A 23,913-nucleotide genomic window follows, 5' to 3' on the forward strand; every position below is an offset into this window, starting at 1 on the left:
CAAATACAGAACTACCAGCGAAGAGCGGCAGCTCAGAGGACACTAAAGTCAAAGTCAAAGTCAAAATTTCTTTATTTGTTTAGACTAATAAATAGTTCTTACAAATCGTCATATGCTCTTAAGGAGCCTCTACATGTCTCATAATCTTTTTACCCTACCAGCAGCGCTTCGAGACCAACATTTGGCAAGTGCTGAGAAGAAGCGCCGCAACAAACTCAGTCACCACTGTCTGCCGGTTAATATAAATAAATATAAATAGTAGTAGTAGGTACATTCGATTCAGGAGCAGATCACTGAATTTACCATGCATTCTTGTATGGTGTATCATAAGAATGGGTATACAAGATTGCGTGGTATATTAAACAAGGTAGTGACGTGCTAATATCTAGACTTACATATTAAGGTACTAGTAGAAATGACTCGCATACATAAATTTGAATAACTTGGATTGACCAGTCCCCGAAAGCAGCGCCTGTTCACAGACTAGGGCTAAAAAACCACTCAACAAGCTTGGTTAAAAACGGTCAAGCTTCTGGTTACCCAGTAGCTTCAGTGGATTACGGATAGGATGCATAAAGGTGCCAGGGATACAAAAGCAGACGGTATAACCCAAACATGGAGAGTGTAGGTCAAATCCTCCATTTGCCTCTAGTAAGCTAAAGTGGCTAAGTGCGATTTCTATCTAAATTATGGTGACTTTGAATTAATATGCCGATTAAAATTCAATAATCATGTTATTTTTTTTCATGCTGTAATGACAGTGAAGTGTTGTTGTTGTGAATAAATAAATAATAAATAATGTTTGTTAGTCTATCACTTCAATAACTTAAAGAACGATGATCAATGAATAATGAATTCTATTTGTTCTCCAATAGTGTCGGACTTCCAATGCCTGGAGGTGAAGATGAAACAGCCGCCAACGGTCGCGACCGTGAAGTCTACGGATACGAGTCCCGGTAAGTGATGAAATTATTTAGCCTTTATTATTACTTACGACCTTTATACAGGGTTTTAAGGTTAAAAAAATGTACAGAAGGAGGGTATTTTTACTTTTGAAAACCGCCAAGTAGCAATACATAAGTAGCGATTTGTTTTATCGAAAAATTGCGTTTTTTACTCCGTTTTACCCCCTTAGGGGTGGAGTTACGTAAAATCCGTTGTTAGCAGATAAAGAACCCTATAAACTACACCCTATAAAGAACCTTAGATCTTAATCTTGAGTATGCTTAGATTAGATTTTTAAAACTACGCAACGGATTTTGATGTGGGTTTTTTAATAGGTAGTGATTCAAGAGGAAGGATGTATACTTAGTAGCACCCGTGCGAAGCCGGGGCGGGTAGCTAGTATATAAATAAAGTGTGTGTCATCATTTGCCTCGTTCTTTTGCGGTTTTACTCCAGTCATCATCATCATCTCAGCCATAGGACGTCCACTGAACATAGGCCTCCCCCAATGCTTTCCATGTTGCCCGGTTGGTAGCGGCCTGCGTCCAGCGCCTTCCTGCTACCTTTATGATGTCGTCGGTCCACTTTGTGGGTGGACGTCCCGTCGCCAACGTCCGGTTTTACTCCAGTCGCCTTAATTAGTGTCCGACCGAATATGGATTTTCAGCCGAAAACGAAAACGAAGCTTCGGCTGCAGTCCCATTTTCACCGAAAACGTAACCGAAAATGACCTTCAACTGTCAAATTGCAATCTGTTTCCGATTAAATATCCATAATTTTCGATGCTTTTACTTTCAAAATGGTTAAGTAGTCTTGTAAACAAATGAGAAATGTAAAAACTTCGAATCTTGCGAATTCTTGTTTGAATTTATAGTCCAGTAGAATTAGCTTTTAAATCGGAAATAATTCCTACAAAAGATTTTATTGTTTTAATGGCTTCATTGGTTGCCCATTAAGACTCTCCTAAGTTTTCGACTTCGACGGAGTTGTGCTTAAGTGGTGGGGGCCCCCGAAAGAGGCATTTTTTCGGTTTTCCGGTTATACCGCGTAAAGGACTTACCCTATCAATAAGTAATTTTTTAAAAAAAAAAATAAAACCGACTCCAAAAAACCTACACTTAAACGTCGAAAAATAATTACTAATTACCTACTTATTTATTAGGACGAATTATTAATATTTATGTAGGTATACCATGATTGATACTTCTGGAGTCGGTGCCAAGATTATGAAACATGTAAAGTTTGCCTGCACCGACTCCAAAAGTATCAATCATGGTATACCTACATAAATATTAATAATTCGTCCTAATAAATAAGTAGGTAATTAGTAATTATTTTTCGACGTTTAAGTGTAGGTTTTTTGGAGTCGGTTTTATTTTTTTTTTTTTAAAAATTACTTATTTCTTGCNGCTAGAACACTAGGAAATCCCAGTGCTTCCAAGCGACTTTGAACCCTAGGACAAGCTTGTGTCTTTACTGGTTGTGCTATTGGCAGTCAAGCAGTAGATTCTGGCTGCAGAAGAGTAGCTAGCAGTGGTGGGAACTCCTATAAGTGTCTAATTTCGTTGCTGGTCTAATGACAGATCACTTAGGAGAAGGTCAATCTGTAGATCCTTGCTACATAGTAAGTTAGTTGTACGCTACGCATAGCCAGCTTTTGGTGGTATCAGTCACTATGAGTGTAAGCCAAAGCCTCCATTTGCCTCTAGCAAGTTAGAGGGAACTCCTGCAGTGGAGAGCATGCTCCGAAGGCTGGGGTCACAGCAAGCGCTCGGCGCGCGCGTCGGCGGNCTCAAATATTAAATTCATTAATAAAAGTAATAATAAATGCAAAGCTACCTGGTCCGTAATAAAAAATAATTTACCGAAGCTAAAAATAGACAATAATATAACATCATTAAAAAATAATAATATAACAATAACTGATCCTACTGAAATAGCTAATACTTTCAACAAATATTTTATAGATTTGACTGACGATATGACATTGAATTCTAAATATGACTTTGAAATAATGACGGTCTCAAATTCAATGTTTTTAATACCTATGACTGACGAGGAAGTGAAAAAAGAAATTATGACTTTGAATAACACAAATTCAGAAGGCTACGATGGTATTAATACTAAAATACTAAAGGTTTGTGTGAATGAAGTAGTTGGTATTCTATCATACCTGATCAATTTATCATTTTCATCAGGCACATTCCCTAATAAATTAAAAATGTCAATAGTTAAGCCTCTGTTCAAAAAAGGTGACCGTGATAATGCTCTCAACTATCGACCTATNAGAGACGAGGCGAGATGAGCGGAGACAGTAGCTTAACGGGGCAGGTTATAACTACCAAAGAAGCAGGACTTCACCATCGACGAACGAGCCTGGGAGGATGCCAGGTGAGAGAGAAGAGGGATGATGAGGAAAGACAGGGGTTGCAGCAGATCTTGACTACAAAGGAGTGGCAGAGATCCTAGCTATACAGGAGTTGCAGCAGATCCTAGCTACACAGGAGTTGCAGCAGATTCTAGCTACATAGGAATTGCAGCAGATCTTGGCTACACAGGAGTTGCAGGGCTCCAGCTCCAGAGTTACCAGGGACGAGCCTAGCCAGGTGTCAGATGAGGGCATACTAGGGAACTGTGCTTTATTAGATCCTTCTTTCATTTAAGTGGAACAAAGATGGAGGTCAGCGTCATAGCGACAAGGATATGACCAGCGACGAGCCTATACAAGGTGCTAGCTCAGAAAATACTATGAAATCTAGGTGCTTTCTTGCGACTTTGAACCCTGGGACAAACTTGGGTCTACACTGGTTGATGTCTTATTGACAGTCAAGCTGTAGATGCTTGCTGCACAGGAGTTGCAACGGTGGGAATTCCTATAAGTGTCTAATTTCGTTGTGTATCCAATGACAGCTGCTATTCCTGGGGCAAACTTGACTCACTGGTTGACTGAAGGTCAAGCTGTAGATCCTTGCTACATAGTAAGAGTGCACGCTACGCGTAGCCTGCTCATTGATAAAGTGCTAGCGTGAGGAGTGGAAGCCAAATCCTCCATTTGCCTCTAGCAAGTTAGAGGGAACTCCTGCAGTGGAGAGCATGCTCCGAAGGCTGGGGTCACAGCAAGCGCTCGGCGCGCGCGTCGGCGGCCCGCGCCTGCTTGTCACTTAGGAGAAGGTCAAGCTGTAGTTCCTGGCTTCATAGTAAGTTAGTTGCACGCTACGCATAGCCAGCTTTTGGTGGTATGAGTGTAAGCCAAAGCCTCCATTTGCCTCTAGCCAGTTAGAGGGAACTCCTGCAGTGGAGAGCATGCTCCGAAGGCTGGGGTCACAGCAAGCGCTCGGCGCGCGCGTCGGCGGCCCGCGCCTGCTTGTCCGCCCTGCTGGCGCGCGCCGGCCGCGTGCTCCCGGCACCGGGCGCCGGCCCGCAGCAGGACTTCACCAGCGACGAGCCCGGGAGGATGCCAGGTGAGAGAGAAGAGGGACAGTTCTTTAGAAGTGTCTTCCACCAGAGAGGAGATGAGGCGAGACAGCAGCTTAGCAGGCATTTTGTTCCACCAGGGTCGCAAGACTTTACTAGCGACAAGCTTAGCTAGGCACCAGATAAGTGAGNTGAACAACCGCAGCCGGAGCCTGACAGACACCCTAACAGGTACGTGAGACACACTGTCGCACTCTCAAGTACATTCTGGCACACTGTCGCACTCTCATGTTCATTATAGCACGCTGTCGCACTCTCATGTTAATTATAGCACGCTGTCGCACTCTCAAGTACGTTCTAGCACACTGTCGCACTCTCAAGTACGTTCTAGCACACTGTCGCAGTCTCATGTACATTCTAGTACTCTCACGCACCTTCTAGCACAGTAGCTCTCAGGCACCTGGTGGCACACTAGCGCTCATGCACCTTCTAGCACACTCATCCACCTTTTAGCATCCTCATCCGCCTTCTAGCACCCTAACGCACACTTAGTTATCACTTGTACGTCCCTGGCGTCGGCTACCAGGTGTAGCCGGACCGGCAAATCCACTTGTATGTGAGCACTGCTCCCTGTGGCGACGGGATAATATTTAGTCCTCATGAGCAGCCGCAGCCGGAGCCTGACAGACACCCTAATAGGTACCTTACGCAGTCTCACGCACGTTGTAGCACTATCACTCACCTTCTAGCATTTTATGCGCATTGTAGCACTCACGCACACTGTAGCACTCTCACGTACACTGTAGTCTGTAGCACTCTCACGGACACTGTAGTAGTTTAAGAAGGATATTCAACCCTCACGAACATCCTAACAGGTAATAAGGCACTGTCTCTTACTTTCGTGACACTTGCACACTGTAGCACTCTCACGCACATTGTAGCGCTCTCACGTACACTGTACCACTCTCACATACACTGCAGCCCTATCACACATAGTCTAAAGCCCTAACGCGGAGCACGTAGAATTTCGTCCAATGACCCCAAGCTACCCATCCTTATCGCTCGCGCGTAATTATGTTNGGAGGATGCCAGGTGGGAGAGAAGAGGGACAGTTCTATAGGATCCTTCTTACATCATAGCGAGTCGAGGCGAAACGTGCGGAGACGAGCTACATAGCGGGCAAGTTCATCATCATCATTTCAGACACAGGTCGTCCACTGCTGAACATAGGCGGGCAGATTATTTCCACCAAAGCAGCAGGACTTCACCAGCGACGAGCCCGGGAGGATGCCAGGTCTCTCACCTGAGGGAGAGGACCACCCAAGAGGGATGAAGGTAGATCCTGGCTACACAGGAGTTGCAGCAGTCTTGGCTACACAGGAGTTGCAGCAGTCTTGGCTACACAGGAGTGCAACAGATCCTAGCTACACAGGAGTTGCAGCAGATCCTAGCTACACAGGAGTTGCAGCAGATCTTGGCTACACAGGAGTTGCAGGGTTCCAGCTCCAGAGTTACCAGGGACGAGCCTAGCCAGGTGTCAGATGAGGGCATACTAGGGAACAGTGCTTTGTTAGATCCTTCTTGCATCAAAGGGGAGCAAAGACGGAGACCAGCGTCATAGCGAGCAGGTTATTCCACCAAAGAAGCAGGACTTCACCAGCGACGAGCCCGGGAGGATGCCAGGTGAGAGAGAAGAGGGATGAAGGTAGATCCTGGCTACACAGGAGTTGCAGCAGATCTTGGCTACAAAGGAGTCGCAGCAAATCTTGGCTACACAGGTGTTGCAGCAGATCCTGGCTACACAGGAGTTGCAGCAGATTCTAGCTACATAGGAATTGCAGCAGTCTTGGCTACACAGGAGTTGCAGCGATGGAAAGCTTTACAAGAATATGCGAGCATGCTTTCTAGCTAGCAGGAGCACCCCAGCTACAGAACTACCAGCGAAGAGTGCCAACTCAGAGAACACTAGGAAATCTAGGTGCCTTCAAGCAATTTTGAACCCTCAGGGTTCAAAATTGCTTGCGCTAAAAAACCACTCAACAAACTTGGGCCTTAGGTTAAAGACGGTCAAGCTTCTGGATACCCAGTAGCTTGAGTGGATTATGGGGTTGCATAAAGTTGCCTCTAGTAAGTTAGAGGGAACTCCTGCAGCGGAGAGCATGCTCCGAAGGCTGGGTGGTGAGGTGGGGTCACAGCAAACGCGAGGCGCGCGCGTCGGCGGCCCGCGCCTGCTTGTCCGCCCTGCTGGCGCGCGCCGGCCGCGTGCTGCCGGCCCGCAGCAGGACTTCACCAGCGACGAGCCCGGGAGGATGCCAGGTGGGAGAGAAGAGGGACAGTTCTATAGGATCCTTCTTACATCATAGCGAGTCGAGGCGAAACGTGCGGAGACGAGCTACATAGCGGGCAAGTTCATCATCATCATTTCAGACACAGGTCGTCCACTGCTGAACATAGGCGGGCAGGTTATTTCCACCAAAGCAGCAGGACTTCACCAGCGACGAGCCCGGGAGGATGCCAGGTGAGAGAGAAGAGAGATGAGGAGGAAAGACAGGAGTTGCATCAGATCCTAGCTATACAGGAGTCGCAGCAGTCTTGGCTACACAGGAGTTGCAGCAGATCCTAGCTACACAGGAGTTGCAGCAGTCTTGGCTACACAGCAGTTGCAGCAGTGGGAAGGTTCTCAAGAATATGCGAGCATGCCAAAGCTCCCCAGTTGCAAAATTACCAGGGACGAGCCCAGCAGGGCACCAGGTAAGTGAGAGAAGAGGGAGAAAGATAGATCTAGGCTAGACAGGAGTTGCAGCGATTGAGAGTCGTGTAAGTATATGCGAGCTTGCCTTTCAGTTTCTAGCTAGGGACTCCCCAGTTCTAGAATTACCAGGGACGAGCCTAGCTAGGTGCTAGGTGCAAGAAGAAACTTTAGTGTCTTCAAGCGACTTTGGATCCTGGGACAAACTTGTGCCTTCACTGGTTAGGATGTTATTGACAGTCAAGCTGTAGATCCTAGCTACACAAGCAAGAGTAGCTAGAAGTAATGACAACTCCTATAAGTGTCTAATTTCGTTGTGGGTCCAATGACAGCTGCTATTCCTGGGGCAAACTTGACTCACTGGTTGACTTAAGGTCAAGCTGTAGATCCTGGCTTCATAGTAAGAGTGCACGCTACGCATAGCCTGCTCATTGATAAGAGTGCCAGCGTGAGGAGTGGAAGCCAAAGCCTCCATTTGCCTCTAGTAAGTTAGAGGGAACTCCTGCAGTGGAGAGCATGCTTCGAAGGCTGGGGTCACAGCAAGCGCTCGGCGCGCGCGTCGGCGGCCCGCGCCTGCTTGTCCGCCCTGCTGGCGCGCGCCGGCCGCGTGCTGCCGGCACCGGGCGCCGGCCCGCAGCAGGACTTCACTAGCGACGAGCCCGGGAGGATGCCAGGTGAGAGAGACTAGGGAACGAGCTTAATAGGATCCTTCTTGCACCAAAGGGGAGCAAAGACGGAGACCAGCGTCATAGCGAAAAGGCTAGATCTACCAAAGCAGCAGGACCTCACCAGCGACGAGCGAGAGAGAAGAGAGATGAACATAGGTCTTCGCTACACAAGAGTTGCAACGGTGGGAAGGTGCTCAAAAATATGCGAGCATGCCAAAGCTCCCCAGTTGCAAAATTACCAGGGACGTGTCCAGCAGGGCACCAGGTAAGTGAGAGAAGAGGGATGAAGATAGATCTTACACAGGAGTTGCAGCAGATCTTGGCTACACAGGAGTTGCAGCGGTGGAAAACTGTGTATGCTTTGCCGAGCATGCCTTTCAGTTTCTAGTTAGCAGGGACTCCCCAGTTACAGAACTACCAGCGAAGAGCGGCAGCTCTGAGGACACTAGGGCTAAAAAACCACTCATAAAGCTTGGTTAAAAACGCTCAAGCTTCTGGTTACCCAGTAGCTTCAGTGGATTACGGATAGGATGCATAAAGGTGCCAGGGATTCCCTTTGTCAAAAGCAGACGGTATAACCCAAACATGGAGAGTGTTGGTCAAATCCTCCATTTGCCTCTAGTAAGCTAAAGTGGCTAAGTGCGATTTCTATCTAAATTATGGTGACTTTGAATTAATATGCCGATTAAAATTCAATAATCATGTTATTTTTTTTCATGTTTGTTAGTCTATCACTTCAATAACTTAAAGAACGATCAATGAATTTCATTATGAATAATGAATCCTATTTGTTATCCAACAGTGTCGGACTTCCAATGCCTGGAGGTGAAGATGAAGCAGCCGCCGACGGTCGCGACCGTGAAGTCTACGGATACGAGTCCCGGTAAGTGAATTGTTTAGCCTTTATTATGATTTTCGACCTTTATACAGGGTTTTAAGGTAAAAAAAATGTACAGAAGTAGGGTATTTTTACTTTTGAAAACCGCAAAATAGCAATACCTACATAATTCGCGATTTTTTTTATCGAAAAATTGCACTTTTATGGTTGACTAGCGGCCGCCCACGACTTCGTACGCGTGTTCTCCGTTTTACCCCTTAGGGGTGGAGTTTTGTTAAATCCGTTCTTATTGGATGTCTACACTCTAAACCTTGGAACCTACTTGCCAAATTTCAAGTGTCTGTCCCTATGTATGCTTAGATTTATAAAACTTCGTAACGGATTTTGATACGCGTTTTTTAAATAGATAGTGTGATACAAGACGAAGGATGTATACTTAGTAGCACCCGTGCGAAGCCGGGGCGGGTCGCTAGTAAATAAATAAAGTGTGTGTCGTCATTTGCCTCGGTCTTTTGCGGTTTTACTCCAGTCATCATCATCATCTCAGCCATAGGACGTCCACTGAACATAGGCCTCCCCCAATGCTTTCCATGCTGCCCGGTTGGTAGCGGCCTGCGTCCAACGCCTTCCTGCTACCTTTATGATGTCGTCGGTCCACTTTGTGGGTGGACGTCCCGTCGCCAACGTCCGGTTTTACTCCAGTCGCCTTAATTAGTGTCCGACCGAATATGGATTTTCAGCCGAAAACGAAAACGAAGCTTCGGCTGCAGTCCCATTTTCACCGAAAACGTAACCGAAAATGACCTTCAACTGTCAAATTGCAATCTGTTTCCGATTAAATATCCATAATTTTCGATGCTTTTACTTTCAAAATGGTTAAGTAGTCTTGTAAACAAATGAGAAATGTAAAAACTTCCAATCTTGCGAATTCTTGCCTGAATTTAATGAAAACTCTTTGGCCTTGTATTCAATTTTAAACTTAAAAAAATTCCGCTGGACACTCTTTACAACGTAACCTCACTTCACAACTTCAAAACAGTGTGACATTACCGCATCCGTTCAAGTCTGATTGGAACTATGAGTGCACCCCATTAACTCCAAAGATATCCAATATACGTATCTTATTCACGTATTTATTCGGTTTTTGGCCGAAAACGAAAATATAGCCGAATGTCCATTTTTTGGCCGAAAATGGCCGCAAAAAAACGAATATTCGGTCGGTCACTAGCCTCAATATTAATTTTTCGTTCTTTTCTCTTCCAGAAGGCACCCCGCCCCCCACTTCTTGCCCGGCGACGGCGCTATTCGGCGCGACCAACAACGCGGCCGTCAACAAGAGTCCCATCAACGTTCTGTACGAGAACTATCCTGGACTCAACTTCGTGTGCACTTTTGGGGACGGATCGCAGCTGGACTCCAGCCAAGGTAAGGGGACTATTCCCACCTCTGCAACTCCCTGTTTAAACTGGACTATTCCCACCTCTGCCACTTTTGTGTAAGTGGGATTATTCCCACCCACCGCTGCAACTCCTTTATAAACAGTACAACGCGGCCATCAACAAGAGTCCCATCAACGTTTTGTATGAGAACTATCCGGGACTCAACTTCATGTGCACTTTTGGGGACGGATCGCAGCTGGATTCCAGCCAAGGTATGCTATGGACTATTCCCACCGCTGCAAGTCCTGTGTCATCATCATCATCATTTCAGCCATAGGACGTCCACTGCTGAACATAGGCCTCCCCCAATGATTTCCAGGTTGATCGGTTGGCAGCGGCCTGCGTCCAGCGCCTTCCTGCTACCTTTATGACGTCGTCAGACTCCTGTGTAAACGGGACTATTCCCACCTCTCGTTCCCATCGCTGCAACTCCGTGTAGCCTGGATCTACACTGTAGATTCTCCAGCTTGACCGCCAAAACTTGTTTTACCAACTCCCATCAACATTCTGTGTGAATAGTTGGGTCGATTTTGTATGAGGAATCGGCCGATACGAAATCTGTGTAATGTGCGCACTTTCATATCAATGATAAAACTTAACTGTTCGAGTATGGTCCCTCACTCACGGTGACTTTTTTTTAATGGTGCGACAGCATCACGCAAATAACGCGCTACAGCATCGCTACTTTTTCGATGTAAACGCGGTACAGCATCGCTACTTTTTCGATGTAAACGCGGTACAGCATCGCTACTTTTTCGATGTAAACGCGGTACAGCATCGCTACTTTTTCGATGTAAACGCGGTACAGCATCGCTATTTTTTCGATGTAAACGCGGTACAGCATCGCTACTTTTTCGATGTAAACGCGGTACAGCATCGCTACTTTTTCGATGTAAACGCGGTACAGCATCGCTACTTTTTCGATGTAAACGCGGTACAGCATCGCTACTTTTTCGATGTAAACGCGCGATCGTGTCGGACGACATCGGAAAGACAACGGAGGGAGGGTGGCGCGGCAACTGGTGCGATCGTAGGTAATTGAATCGCGTTTGCATCGCGACAGAAGCGCGACAGTATCGCATTTGCATCACGACTAGAGATGAGACGTATTTACTAGAACAGATCCACACACTAGGTATTTTACAGTACTAGGCAGCACCTATTCCAATTTTTTAAATACTTGATCCACCTAGTATTTTATAAATTACACGATTTCCGACCCTACCACCAAAGTAATAGAGGTTATTATTGCGTAATCCGTAGTCGTGTATTACGCGCACCGAGTATTTCTCGCTAAGCTTATGTGCGAACGTAGAGATTCACTCCGTCTCTGTCTGACCAAACAAATTTGAGCGCGACGAAGCAAACGCACACAAACGTAGTCAAACCATATTCATGTAAAAAAGAAAAAAAATATGTAAATATTTTTATGAAATTGATATCTTTTAAATACGCCAACTTTTAAGTTGGCAGTCCAAAGCCTGTTGAAGTATGAAGAGAGGAATTATATTATTATTCAATTTCAAATTGCATTATTCATACTACGGTTGTATCTTTTCAAAGAAAATTGTATTTTAAAGTCATATTACGTGGATTAGTCCGCACTAGTCGCGTCAAGTATGCTAAATTACTACGTACTAGGTGGAATAGGTATTTGGATCGAGTATTAATAAATACTAGGAATAGGTGCACCTAGTATCAAATTTACCTAGTATAACCCATCTCTAATCACGACTGAATCGTGTTTATGTGGGCGAGGGCACACAACTAGCGGCCGCATTGCGACTGTATCGATACGAACACGCAGCAGAATCGCTATTGCATCGCTACAAAAAGTCGCCGTGGGCGAGGGGTCTATGTTTTAAAAATAAATGCATATTTAATTAACTATACTTGTTTCTTCCAGCTCCACTCCAGTTGAGCCATAGTATGAGGTTCAAAGTGGTTTGTTGCGTGAAAGACCAGAAGTTTGAAGGATATGGTGAGTATATTGATTTTTAACCGACTTACTACCTCAAGACTTATTTGTTTGTCACCAGCCAGGCTAGGATGTACGCCGTAATAAAATCGACTTCTTATTTTATCGACCATTTTAGACGACAAATGTATGTGCTTATCGAGCAAAATCGACAAAATATTTTTCTTAAATGCTCTCCTCCTTCTTTATTGAAGTCTGTTAAAAATTTGAATAAAGTAAATATGTAAGTGGGGTTCCCATGGAATAAAAGATTGCTTGCCAGTTTATTTGCTCGAAAATCTTAATTTTAGCAAAATAATTATGTCAAGTTTGTACGGAACTCTCAATTAGTCGTTTTTTTTGTATCTTTGTTAATTACTTATTTAAGGGCTGATTTTTAAATCGTCAGATAACTTTTTATCTGAAGTGAAGAATAAGTTTGGCACATTGACAGTTTCAGTATGGAAAATATGTCAAAATGGCAAGTTTATTCTTTAGTTAATAGTTGTCTGACGATTGAAAAATCAGGCCTTAAAGAAGTAAAATCAATCGTGTTTGTAATAAAGTAATTTATTGTGCACATCGAACTTTAAATTTTTGTCGAAAAAGAGCATAAATACCTACTAAATAACAACCAATAAATTTGTTATAGGGTCCAGCAAAAAACTAGCCAAGCTGGCAGCGGCTCGTTCAGCATTAGCTGTCTTAGACGAGGGCCGCGTGGAGTCTCCGCCGCCCTCAGCCATGGCTGGCTTCCTGCCGCAGACCCTGGCCGACCACGTGGGGAAGTAAGTCATATACAGGGTGTCGTCAGTTGGCGCCTCTATTGATTGTCAGTTGGCGCCTCAATTGATCGCCAATTAGCGCCATTATTCGTAGCCAGTTGACGCCACCGTTGATCGTCAGTTGGCGCCATTATACGTAGCCAGTTGGCGCCACTATTGATCGCCAATTAGCGCCACCGTCGATCGCCATTTGGTGCCTCTGTTGGTTGCGAGTTGGCGCCGCTTGATCGCTAGTTGGCGCCACTATTGCTAGCTAGTTGGCGCCACTATTCATAGCCATTTGGTGCCACTATTGATTGACAGTTGGTGCATCTATTGATTGTCAGTTGGCGCCACTATTTATCGCTATTTGGCGCCACTATTTATCGCTAGTTGGTGCCACTGTTGGTCGCCAGTTGGCGCCACTATTCATCGTGAGTTGGCGCCAATAGTGATTGAAGTCCTGTTACCATATGGCGCCAATGTTAGGTTACTTAGCGCCACTAGTTTTTACAATACTCTAATGCCCGTTTTCACCATCAATCCCTAATTTTTAAGTGACCCCTATGTAAAGAAAATTCTTATTATGTGTTACCATAGGGTTTCTTTTTCGTTTGATTATTGCCCGTTTTCACCAACAACATCAAATTTTTAAGTGGTAACAAATAACAGTAATTTTGTTTACATAAGTGGTCACCTAAAAATTAAGAATTGATGGTGAAATCGGGCATAAAACCCATATTAATAAGGTGTTACTTAATATCATATTAACCTAATCATCATCATTTCCCCCAGACTGGTGAACGAGAAATTCAATGAGGTGATGAAGGGTGATCTGGTCCACTCCAAGAGAAAGGTGCTTGCTGGTATCGTCATCACCATCAACAACAGGACTGAGGATGCCAGGGTGAGAGACATTTATGTACCTACTTACCAACTACTCCAATATGCCCAGTTTTTTGATTCGTAGTTAAAATAACCAATATAATTCCAAAATACTGAACTGTCCTATTCATGACATTGACAGCGGGGCGCCACCGTCAATACCGGATCGCTGGTTCAGATTTTTGCCATGTTGGAAACCATATAGTTGAACGATGGTAGCGCCCCCCTGTCATTGAGTTTTTTGGGACAGTTCAGCGTGGGTCGTCTATAGTCAAATTTGACATATGTCAAATGACAAGTGGTTAATTATCAGAAAAAAATGTTTTTCGAACAATGGTTTGCTTGACTTTTAGTACATTTTTAACTATTAGTTTACATTTTGTTAATATTTAACCATTAGTAGCAAAATTTAACAATTACTTATTTTAACCATGAATCAAAAAACTGGACCTAAGGGCTGATTTTACCATCGTTCTTTAACTTTTAACTGAAGGATAAACTTGTCATTCTGACATATTTCCCATATTGAAACTGTCAATGTGCCAGTTACCAGCAGTTATTCTCGGATAAAAGATTGGTCGAATCGGGCCTAAATAATACACATTGATAGCACAAAAACAAGTTTATAATGCATTAAATACACAAATTAAATAAATTTTACAAAAGTCTTGTGGTTTTCCAATTAGATTTCGTAATTTAATTTTGTTAAACGTGTAGGCCGACGACCTCATAAAGGTATCAGGAAGGCGGTGGATGCAGGCCGCTGCCAACCCGGCGATGTGGAAATCATTGGGGGAGGCCTATGTTCAGCAGTATTTATTACGCTTGAAATTTTCGACGGGTGTAAAGTCTGTTCGCCGAGAGTCGATAAAAAAAATTAAATATCAGAGGTTCTAAACTCATTATAAATTGCGGCCTGCTAATTATTATTTTTGTCGATATAATGAAAAAGTTGGTAGATTATCATTATTATCTCTTTTAAATTTACGGGAATTATTCCGGTTAGGGCATACGTGGGGATACGGATCAAACACGTGGCGTCCATGTGTTGGATAAAAAGTATTTCATTATTATCAAGTGGCTTATAGTGTATCCCAATGTTGGGCACAGCCCTACCCACTGTCATACCATTCATTTCGGTCTTATGTAAAATAAATCTATTCCGTTTCACACATTGCGGCCCGCCGACCGGGGCGCTTGACGACAGCTGCGTGGCTCGTACCATACAGAACCCGCCATACAGAATGCGATAATTAAGCGACAGTCGCTATTGCAAGACATTTCATAATATTTATCAACTCTCGGCGAACAGACTTTAGTGTCTTATCAATCAATCAATAAATCATTTATTAATGTAATTATTTATTTATGTTGCTTGTGAAGAGCAGTGGCCCGGCAAGCGGAATTCCATTTTTTCAAGTTATTTAATTTTTTTCTGTGTATTTTGTCGCAGGTAATCGCGGTGACCACCGGCACCAAGTGCGTATCCGGTGAGCATATGTCTGTGCGAGGGAGGGTACTCAACGATTGTCACGCTGAGGTTTGTACATTAATTTATTACTACCTCCTGTCCACAGCTTTGCCCTAGTCCGGTCGCCGAGCACGTAGAATTTCGTCCAATGACCCCAAGCTACCCATCCTTATCGCTCGCGCGTAACTATATTGCTGTCGCGACTGTGCGACGCGCGCCCGCAGTGAGTGTGCGAGCGCGATAGCAACATAATTACGCGCGAGCGATAAGGATGGGTAGCTTGGGGTCATTGGACAAAATTCTACGTGCTCACAGACCAGACTATAGTCTATCTCACTTAGGATGGACACGATTATGCACCTTTTATGTGCAACTAGCAACCCGCCCCGGTTTTGCACGGGTAGTGAGTATACATATAAACCTTCCTCTTGAATCACTCTAATACAAAAAACCGTATCAAAATCCGTTGCGTAGTTTTAAAGATCTAAGCATAAATAGGGACAGACAGCAGAGAGCGACTTTGTTTTATACTATGTGGTGAAAATGTAATAATACGTTTAAACTACAGACATAAATCGTTATGCAATAAACGATTGAGTATTGTAAACATGAATACACATTCTAGCACAGTCTCGTACTTTATCGCACTCTTAAGTACAGTCATGCATGTTCTAGCACTCTCATGCACACCATCCGGATTCAGGAATAAATTTGACTAAACGACGGATTTTAGCCCCATTTACACCAGATTTAAAATTATCTATGATGCATAAGGTATCCCATCTTCCGTCTGTGTCAAAAAATCATCAAATCAGAACAGCTGAGAGAGACTGTTACCTGACCTTAGCCTTAAACTCGCCTTTTTGTACTGATCATTTTTGTGTGTGTGTGCAATAAAGTCTTTAAATAAAACAGCAATAGGGATGTTTCAAAAAGCAAGAGTTTTAATTAGTCCGTCAGTTAACTTATCGAAAAATACTCTACACGTATTTTTCACTTTTTCAAACTAATGAAAATTTAAAGAGATAAAGCGCGCCAAAGTTCATAAGAAGAGGCCCGTGACGTCAATGCGTGCATAATAGTGCCGCACGTTGTGACGTCGTGCGGAACTTCAACGCACCATAACTATGTAATTATTTGTTAGATTGACAAATAAAAATATATGTGTCCAATATTTTTTGATATTAAACATGACAGACTTTTTTTAGGAAACTAGCCTATTTAGGCGTAATTTGACGTATTGTTTCTGTTTCTTCACTAGGTGACGGCCCGGCGTTGCTTGCAGCGGCATCTATACGCGCAACTCTTGATGTACGCTTCTGCTGAAGGTGCGTAGGTCCATAGGTTTCTGTGTTCTAAAGAGTGATTTGTAACAGCTAACACTTACAGTATTATTTGCAATTTAATTCCATATGCGAATACCTTTAAATGGCTAAGGAGGTTTTGTTTACGTTTCCTTCATTTTTTTATTTAGAACTAGCTTTCCGCCCGCGGCTTCGCCCGCGTGGAATTTTGTCTGTCACAGAAAAACTTTATCGCGCGCGTCCCTGTTTCAAAAACCGGGATTAAAACTATCCTATGTTCTTTCCCGGGACTCAAACTATCTCTATGCCAAATTTCATCAAAATCGGTTGCGAGGTTTAAGCGGGAAAGCGTAACAGACAGACAGACAGACAGACAGACAGACAGACAGACAGACAGACAGACAGAGTTACTTTCGCATTTATAATATTAGTTGGGATTCATACAGCTTATACAAAGTGCTAACAAAACATACCATAAAAGTAAAAAACCGAAAGGTTGCAGTAAGTAAGTAAGGACAATAGTACGAAAACGACTCGCCATAGCAATTTCCCATGTAGAGAAACATGGGAATTTGCTATGGCGATTCTAGTTGAAGTCACCTTGGATAATATGATTGTCGTGAAGAGATCACTTCTTAACGATAAGACCGCGCAAATTGTGCTGTCTTTATTGTCAATTTCTTTTTTGTTTGGTGTACTATAGTGTTTTCCCTTCACCACCAGATCCCAAGGCCACCATCGCTTCATCTGACCTAGAACCGGTGCCAGGCGGCGGCTACCAGATGAAGCCGGACCGTCAGATACATTTGTATGTGAGCACCGCTCCCTGTGGCGATGGGAGGATATTCAGTCCCCATGAACAACCGCAGCCGGAGCCTGACAGACACCCTAACAGGTACGTGAGACACACTGTCGCACTCTCAAGTACATTCTGGCACACTGTCGCACTCTCATGTTCATTATAGCACGCTGTCGCACTCTCATGTTAATTATAGCACGCTGTCGCACTCTCAAGTACGTTCTAGCACACTGTCGCACTCTCAAGTACGTTCTAGCACACTGTCGCAGTCTCATGTACATTCTAGTACTCTCACGCACCTTCTAGCACAGTAGCTCTCAGGCACCTGGTGGCACACTAGCGCTCATGCACCTTCTAGCACACTCATCCACCTTTTAGCATCCTCATCCGCCTTCTAGCACCCTAACGCACACTTAGTTATCACTTGTACGTCCCTGGCGTCGGCTACCAGGTGTAGCCGGACCGGCAAATCCACTTGTATGTGAGCACTGCTCCCTGTGGCGACGGGATAATATTTAGTCCTCATGAGCAGCCGCAGCCGGAGCCTGACAGACACCCTAATAGGTACCTTACGCAGTCTCACGCACGTTGTAGCACTATCACTCACCTTCTAGCATTTTATGCGCATTGTAGCACTCACGCACACTGTAGCACTCTCACGTACACTGTAGTCTGTAGCACTCTCACGGACACTGTAGTAGTTTAAGAAGGATATTCAACCCTCACGAACATCCTAACAGGTAATAAGGCACTGTCTCTTACTTTCGTGACACTTGCACACTGTAGCACTCTCACGCACATTGTAGCGCTCTCACGTACACTGTACCACTCTCACATACACTGCAGCCCTATCACACATAGTCTAAAGCCCTAACGCGGAGCACGTAGAATTTCGTCCAATGACCCCAAGCTACCCATCCTTATCGCTCGCGCGTAATTATGTTGTTGTCGCGCTCGCACTCTAACTGCACAGACGCGACAGCAATATAATTACGCGCAAGCGATAAGGATGGGTAGCTTGGGGTTATTGGACAATATTCTACGTGTTCGGCGACCAGACTATAGCTCTCTAAACGTTGTTACAAAATAAAGTTATGTTGAAATACCACCTTTCTCAATGCAGGCTCGCCCGAGGTCAGCTGAGGACAAAGATCGAGTCCGGGGAAGGCACTATCCCGGTCAAAAACTGCACCAATGTGGTACAGACTTGGGACGGGGTTATGCAGGTATATTATTTATTTTCATCATCATTATTTCAGCAACAGGACGTCCACTGCTATACATAGGCCTCGACCAATGATTTCCATAAAGATCGGTTGGTAGCGGCCTGCGTCCAGCGCCTTCCTGCTACCTTTATGGGGTCGTCGGTCCGCCTTCGTTTATTATTTTGTACTCATGTTCTTTAATTTTTATAAGTATACAGCGCTTTTCTTTTGCTAAGGAAAAGTTTAAGAATTTTGGAGTCGTAGATCTAGCTAAGGTTGGTTTTTGTGATGTAAAACCTCAGCAAGACTTCAGATTTATATGCTCTGTCACGTCATAATTCAACAAACAAAAGGGAGGGGGCCTGATGACCTGAACCTGAAATACAAGCTTCTTTTAGCTTAGTTTAGGCATCAGTCTCCCACAATAATCTAATTTTACTGTAAGCAAAAATTGTACCTACTAAAAATATTGTAATGGTTGTTGTGGTGAGGAAATAAAGCATTTTTATTAATTACTAGCTTTTGCCCGCGGTTTCACCCGCGTGAAACTTAGTTTGTCACAGACCGTCATAAATTATAGCCTATACGTTATTCTGGGTTATAAACAATAATACTGTAAAGTTACATCCAAATCCGTTCAGCAGTTTTTGCGTGAAAGAGTAACAAACATCCACACAAACTTTCGCATTTATAATATTAGTAGGAAGTAGGATTAGTAGGATTATTATTTTATAATTATGTTAATATCACCTCTCCTGTTCCGCTCCCATATCCAAACCACTGACTCATCATTGTTTTTTTCCAGGGCGAGCGCCTCCTAACAATGTCGTGTTCAGACAAAGTCGCNCACACTGTCGCACTCTCAAGTACGTTCTAGCACACTGTCGCACTCTCAAGTACATTCTAGAACACTCACGCACCTTCTAGCACAGTAGCTCTCAGGCACCTGGTGGCACACTAGCGCTCACGCACCTTCTAGCCCACTCATCCACCTTTTAGCATCCTCATCCGCCTTCTAGCACCCTAACGCACACTTAGTCATCACTTGTACGTCCCTGGCGGCGGCTACCAGGTGTAGCCGGACTGGCAAATCCACTTATATGTGAGCACTGCTCCCTGTGGCGACGGGATAATATTTAGTCCTCATGAGCAGCCGCAGCCGGAGCCTGACAGACACCCTAACAGGTACGTAAGACGCACTGTAGCACACTGTTGCACTCTCAAGTACATTCTAGAACACTGTCGCACTCTTAATTACATTCTAGCACACTGTCGCACTCTCAAGTACGTTCTAGCACACTGTTGCACTCTCAAGTACATTATAGCACACTGTCGTACCCTCAAGTACTTTCTAGCACACTGTCGCACTCTCAAGTACATTCTAGCACATTTAAGCACCTTCTAGCATAGTAGCACTCACGCACCTGGTGGCACACTAGCGCTCACGCACCTTCATACACACCCATCCACATTCTAGCACCCTCATCCACCTTCCAGCACACTCATCCACCTTCTAGCACACTCATCCACCTTCCAGCACACTCATCCACCTTCTAGCACACTCATCCACCTTCTAGCACTCTAATACACACTTGGGCCTCATTTGTACGTGAGCACTGCTCCCTGTGGCGATGGGAGAATATTCAGTCCCCATGAACAACCGCAGCCGGAGCCTGACAGACATCCTAACAGGTACGTAAAGCACACTGTCGCACTCTCAAGTACATTCTGGCACACTGTCGCACTCTCATGTTCATTATAGCACGCTGTCGCACTCTCAAGTACGTTCTAGCACACTGTCGCACTCTCAAGTACGTTCTAGCACACTGTCGCACTCTCAAGTACATTCTAGAACACTCACGCACCTTCTAGCACAGTAGCTCTCAGGCACCTGGTGGCACACTAGCGCTCACGCACCTTCTAGCCCACTCATCCACCTTTTAGCATCCTCATCCACCTTCTAGCACTCTAATACACACTTGGGCCTCATTTGTACGTGAGCACCGCGCCGTGTGGCGACGGGAGGATATTCAACCCTCACGAACAACCGCAGCCGGAGCCTGACAGACATCCTAACAGGTACGTAAGACACGCTGTCGCATTCTCAAGTATATTCTAGAACTCTCATGCACATTGTAGCACTCTCATTCACACAGTACTATCACGTACATTGTAGCACTCTCACTCACACTGTAGCACTTCGAACGATCTACAATCCTCATGAACAATCGTAGCTGGAGCTAGATCGACAACCTAACAGGTACATAAGGCGCACTAGCACACTGTCGCACTTTCAAGTAGGTACATCTAGCACACTCGTGCACCTTTTTCTTACTTTCACACACATTTTAGCATTCCAACGCACACTTTCGCACTCTAACGTACATTGTAGCACTCTCAGTCGCACTGTAGTACTTCAAGAACGATCTTCAGTCTTCATAAACAATCGCAGCCGGAGCCAGATAGGCATCCTAACAGGTCGATAGCATACTGTCGCAATCTCAAATGCAGTCATGCACCTACTAGCATTTTAACGCACACTGTAGCAATATCTCACACTGTAGCACTCTCACGTACACTGTAACACTCTCACGTACACTGTAACATTCTTACTCACTGTGTAGCGCTTTCACGTACACTGTAGCACTCTCACTCTCACTGTAGCAGTTTAAGAAGAATGTTCAGCCCTCACGAACATCCTAACAGGTATATTATAAGGCACTGTCTCATATGTACTTTCATGACATTCTTGCACACTCTAGCACTCTCACGCACATTGTAGCGCTCTCACGTACACTGTACCACTCTCACGTACACTGTAGCACCTTCACGCATGTTCTGAGAGCTAGAAAATGCGTGATAGTGCTACAGTAGTACAACGTAGTTCCAAAATAACAAGTAATGTTGAAATATCTCCTTTCTCAATGCAGGCTCGCCCGAGGTCAGCTAAGGACAAAGATCGAGTCCGGGGAAGGCACTATCCCGGTCAAAAACTGCACCAATGTGGTACAGACTTGGGACGGGGTTATGCAGGTATATTGTTTATTTTCATCATCATTATTTCAGCAACAGGACGTCCACTGCTGAACATAGGCCTCGACCAATGATTTCCATAAAGATCGGTTGATAGCGGCCTGCATCCAGCGCCTTCCTGCTACCTTTATGAGGTCGGGACTATTCCTACCGCTCGTTCCCACCGCTGCAACTCCTGTGTAGCCAGGATCTACTGCTTGACCGCCATAACCCTGGTGACGGTCAAGTTTGTCCCGGGGGAAAGTTAAACTGTCATTGGACCCGCAACGAAATTAATCAGAAGAACATAGGGGGAGCTCGAAGTTTAGGTTCGACTTCCCTCCATTGCGTCTATATTTTGGCTTTAATGATTTGATACTCGTAACGCCAAGTCTGCTAAAAATATGAGAAACTAGCGGCCGCCCGCGACTTCGTATGCGTGGATCCCGTTTTATCCCCTTAGGGGTGGTGTTTCGTAAAATCCTTTCTTAGCGGTTGCCTACGTCATAACATCTACCTGCATGCCAAATTTCAGCCCGATCTGTCCAGTGGTTTGAGCTGTGCGTTGATAGATCACTATGTCAGTCAGTCACTTTTGGGTTATACAGGGTGTTAGGTAAATGGGTATATGAGCCGACACTACCCCATGTTAACATATGCATATAAATGGTATGGTGAAGTCAGAAAATTGATATCATCATTTTAATTATTATTAATTTTCATTCAAATCTGATTTTATAAATTTTATTTTGTATGAAATTTAAAAAATTTAAATGGTGATATCAAATTTCTTTCTTCACCATACCATTTATATGCTTATGTCAACATGGGCTAGTGTCCGCTCATCCTAACACCCTGCATATCTTAATTTGAATGTTTAATCATGCCAAGTCTACTGAAAATATGAAAAATTAAAAAACCTTGCATATTCCCTTTTACTCAACTGCAGAAACATAGTTAATTATTATGTTTCTTCCAGGGCGAGCGCCTCCTAACAATGTCGTGTTCAGACAAAGTCGCGCGCTGGTGCGTCGTAGGGCTCCAGGGCGCTTTGCTGTCGCGTTGCATACGCCCGGTGCACCTGCACTCGCTGGTACTGGGCTCGCTGCTGCACCCGCACCATATGTACAGGTCAGTCGCTTAAGTCACTTACAGGGCACTCACTTAAGTCACTTACAGGTCAGTCACTTACAGTGCTCTCACTTAAGTCACTTACAGGTCAGTCACTTAAATCACTTACAGGTCAGTCACTGAAGACATTTACAGGGCAGCCACTTAAGTCATTTACAGGACAGTCACTTAAGTCACTTACAGGCCAGTCACTTACATGGTCAGTCACTTACAGGCCAGTCACTTACATGGTCAGTCACTTACAGGGCAATCACTTAAGTCATTTATAGGGCAGTCACTTATAGGGCAGTCACTTACATAGCAGTCACTTAAGTCACTTACAGGGCACTCACTTATACAGAGAAGACACTTACAGGGCACTCACTTATACAGGGCAGTCACTTACAGGGCTGTCACTTGTACATGACTTAGACATGAGTCACTTAATACAGGGCAGTGACTTAGACAATACAGGGCAGTTGCCCGCTGGTGCGTCGTATGGCTCCAAGGCGCGTACAGGTCAGTCGCTTACAGGGCAACAGGGCACTCACTTACAGGGCGATCACTTATACAGGGCAGTCATTTAGAGGGCTGTCAGGGCCGTCACTTATACAGGACAGCCGCGTGTACAAGGCAGTCGCCGCATCATACTAGAAGTTTGACTTTGAAGTTCTCGTATGTAAAAAATATATGATTGAAATCCTTGCATTATTATGATAAAAAGATCGATATTTGTTCAGTTTTATTTTAATTCGAATCAAATAAGTGTTGTCATGAAATAAAACAAAAATATATTAAAAAATATAAATATATTACGGCTAAAATTAAACTAAATGGTAACCAAAAACTTACAATTCAAAACTAAATCTTAAATAAACGAGTTCTAATTTTATTTAACTATTTTATTTATAGTAAAGAAACATACAATTAATAATGAAATATAAGAATCATTCATACAATTTGTTTTCAAAATCAATGTCTTCTGAAATTCAGTTTGAGTTTTCATTTATATTTATTTTATACTTTTGTTATAATTTTATCGCTTCAAAGTAACGACGATGGCGCATCAAAATAAAATTAGTACAGTCAGCCTCAAATAGTTCGTGACACCCAAAGTAGCCAAAAAGTTCGCAACACGTCTTCGTTACAATGAGGGCTATCGTTTTTATACTTAACAGTTGGCACCCCTGGCGATTGACAGGACCTTACTCTACAGTGGTGCCATCTTGATGAGCGCAAATGCGATAGTCCTCCTACCACTTTCGCGCTCACCAGTTGGTGCCACTGTCTTCGCTACTAGCAAGTGACAGGACCTTACTCTACAGTGGCGCCAACTGATGAGCGCTAAAACGA

General features: G+C 44.2%; 1 protein-coding gene across 1 annotated transcript in view; it reads left to right on the top strand.

The window, feature by feature from the left end:
* The window catches only part of LOC114355092 (double-stranded RNA-specific editase Adar-like), a 52,389-nt gene extending 29,751 nt beyond the window's left edge, over positions 1 to 22,638 (top strand). Inside the window, exons 8-17 of the mRNA XM_028307753.1 lie at positions 8,617 to 8,625; positions 9,881 to 10,039; positions 11,960 to 12,034; positions 12,663 to 12,798; positions 13,570 to 13,681; positions 15,113 to 15,199; positions 16,392 to 16,458; positions 17,158 to 17,329; positions 18,357 to 18,459; positions 22,430 to 22,638. Of these exons, the coding sequence (XP_028163554.1) occupies positions 8,617 to 8,625; positions 9,881 to 10,039; positions 11,960 to 12,034; positions 12,663 to 12,798; positions 13,570 to 13,681; positions 15,113 to 15,199; positions 16,392 to 16,458; positions 17,158 to 17,329; positions 18,357 to 18,459; positions 22,430 to 22,594 (1,085 nt within the window). The 3' untranslated portion in view covers positions 22,595 to 22,638. The remainder of the gene's footprint in view (positions 1 to 8,616; positions 8,626 to 9,880; positions 10,040 to 11,959; positions 12,035 to 12,662; positions 12,799 to 13,569; positions 13,682 to 15,112; positions 15,200 to 16,391; positions 16,459 to 17,157; positions 17,330 to 18,356; positions 18,460 to 22,429) is intronic.
* The last annotated feature ends 1,275 nt before the right edge of the window (positions 22,639 to 23,913 follow it).

The sequence above is a fragment of the Ostrinia furnacalis genome, unplaced genomic scaffold, assembly GCF_004193835.3.
Source record: "Ostrinia furnacalis isolate ACB-3 unplaced genomic scaffold, ASM419383v2 OfSCF2340, whole genome shotgun sequence".
In the NCBI taxonomy this organism is placed as follows: Eukaryota; Metazoa; Arthropoda; class Insecta; order Lepidoptera; family Crambidae; genus Ostrinia; species Ostrinia furnacalis.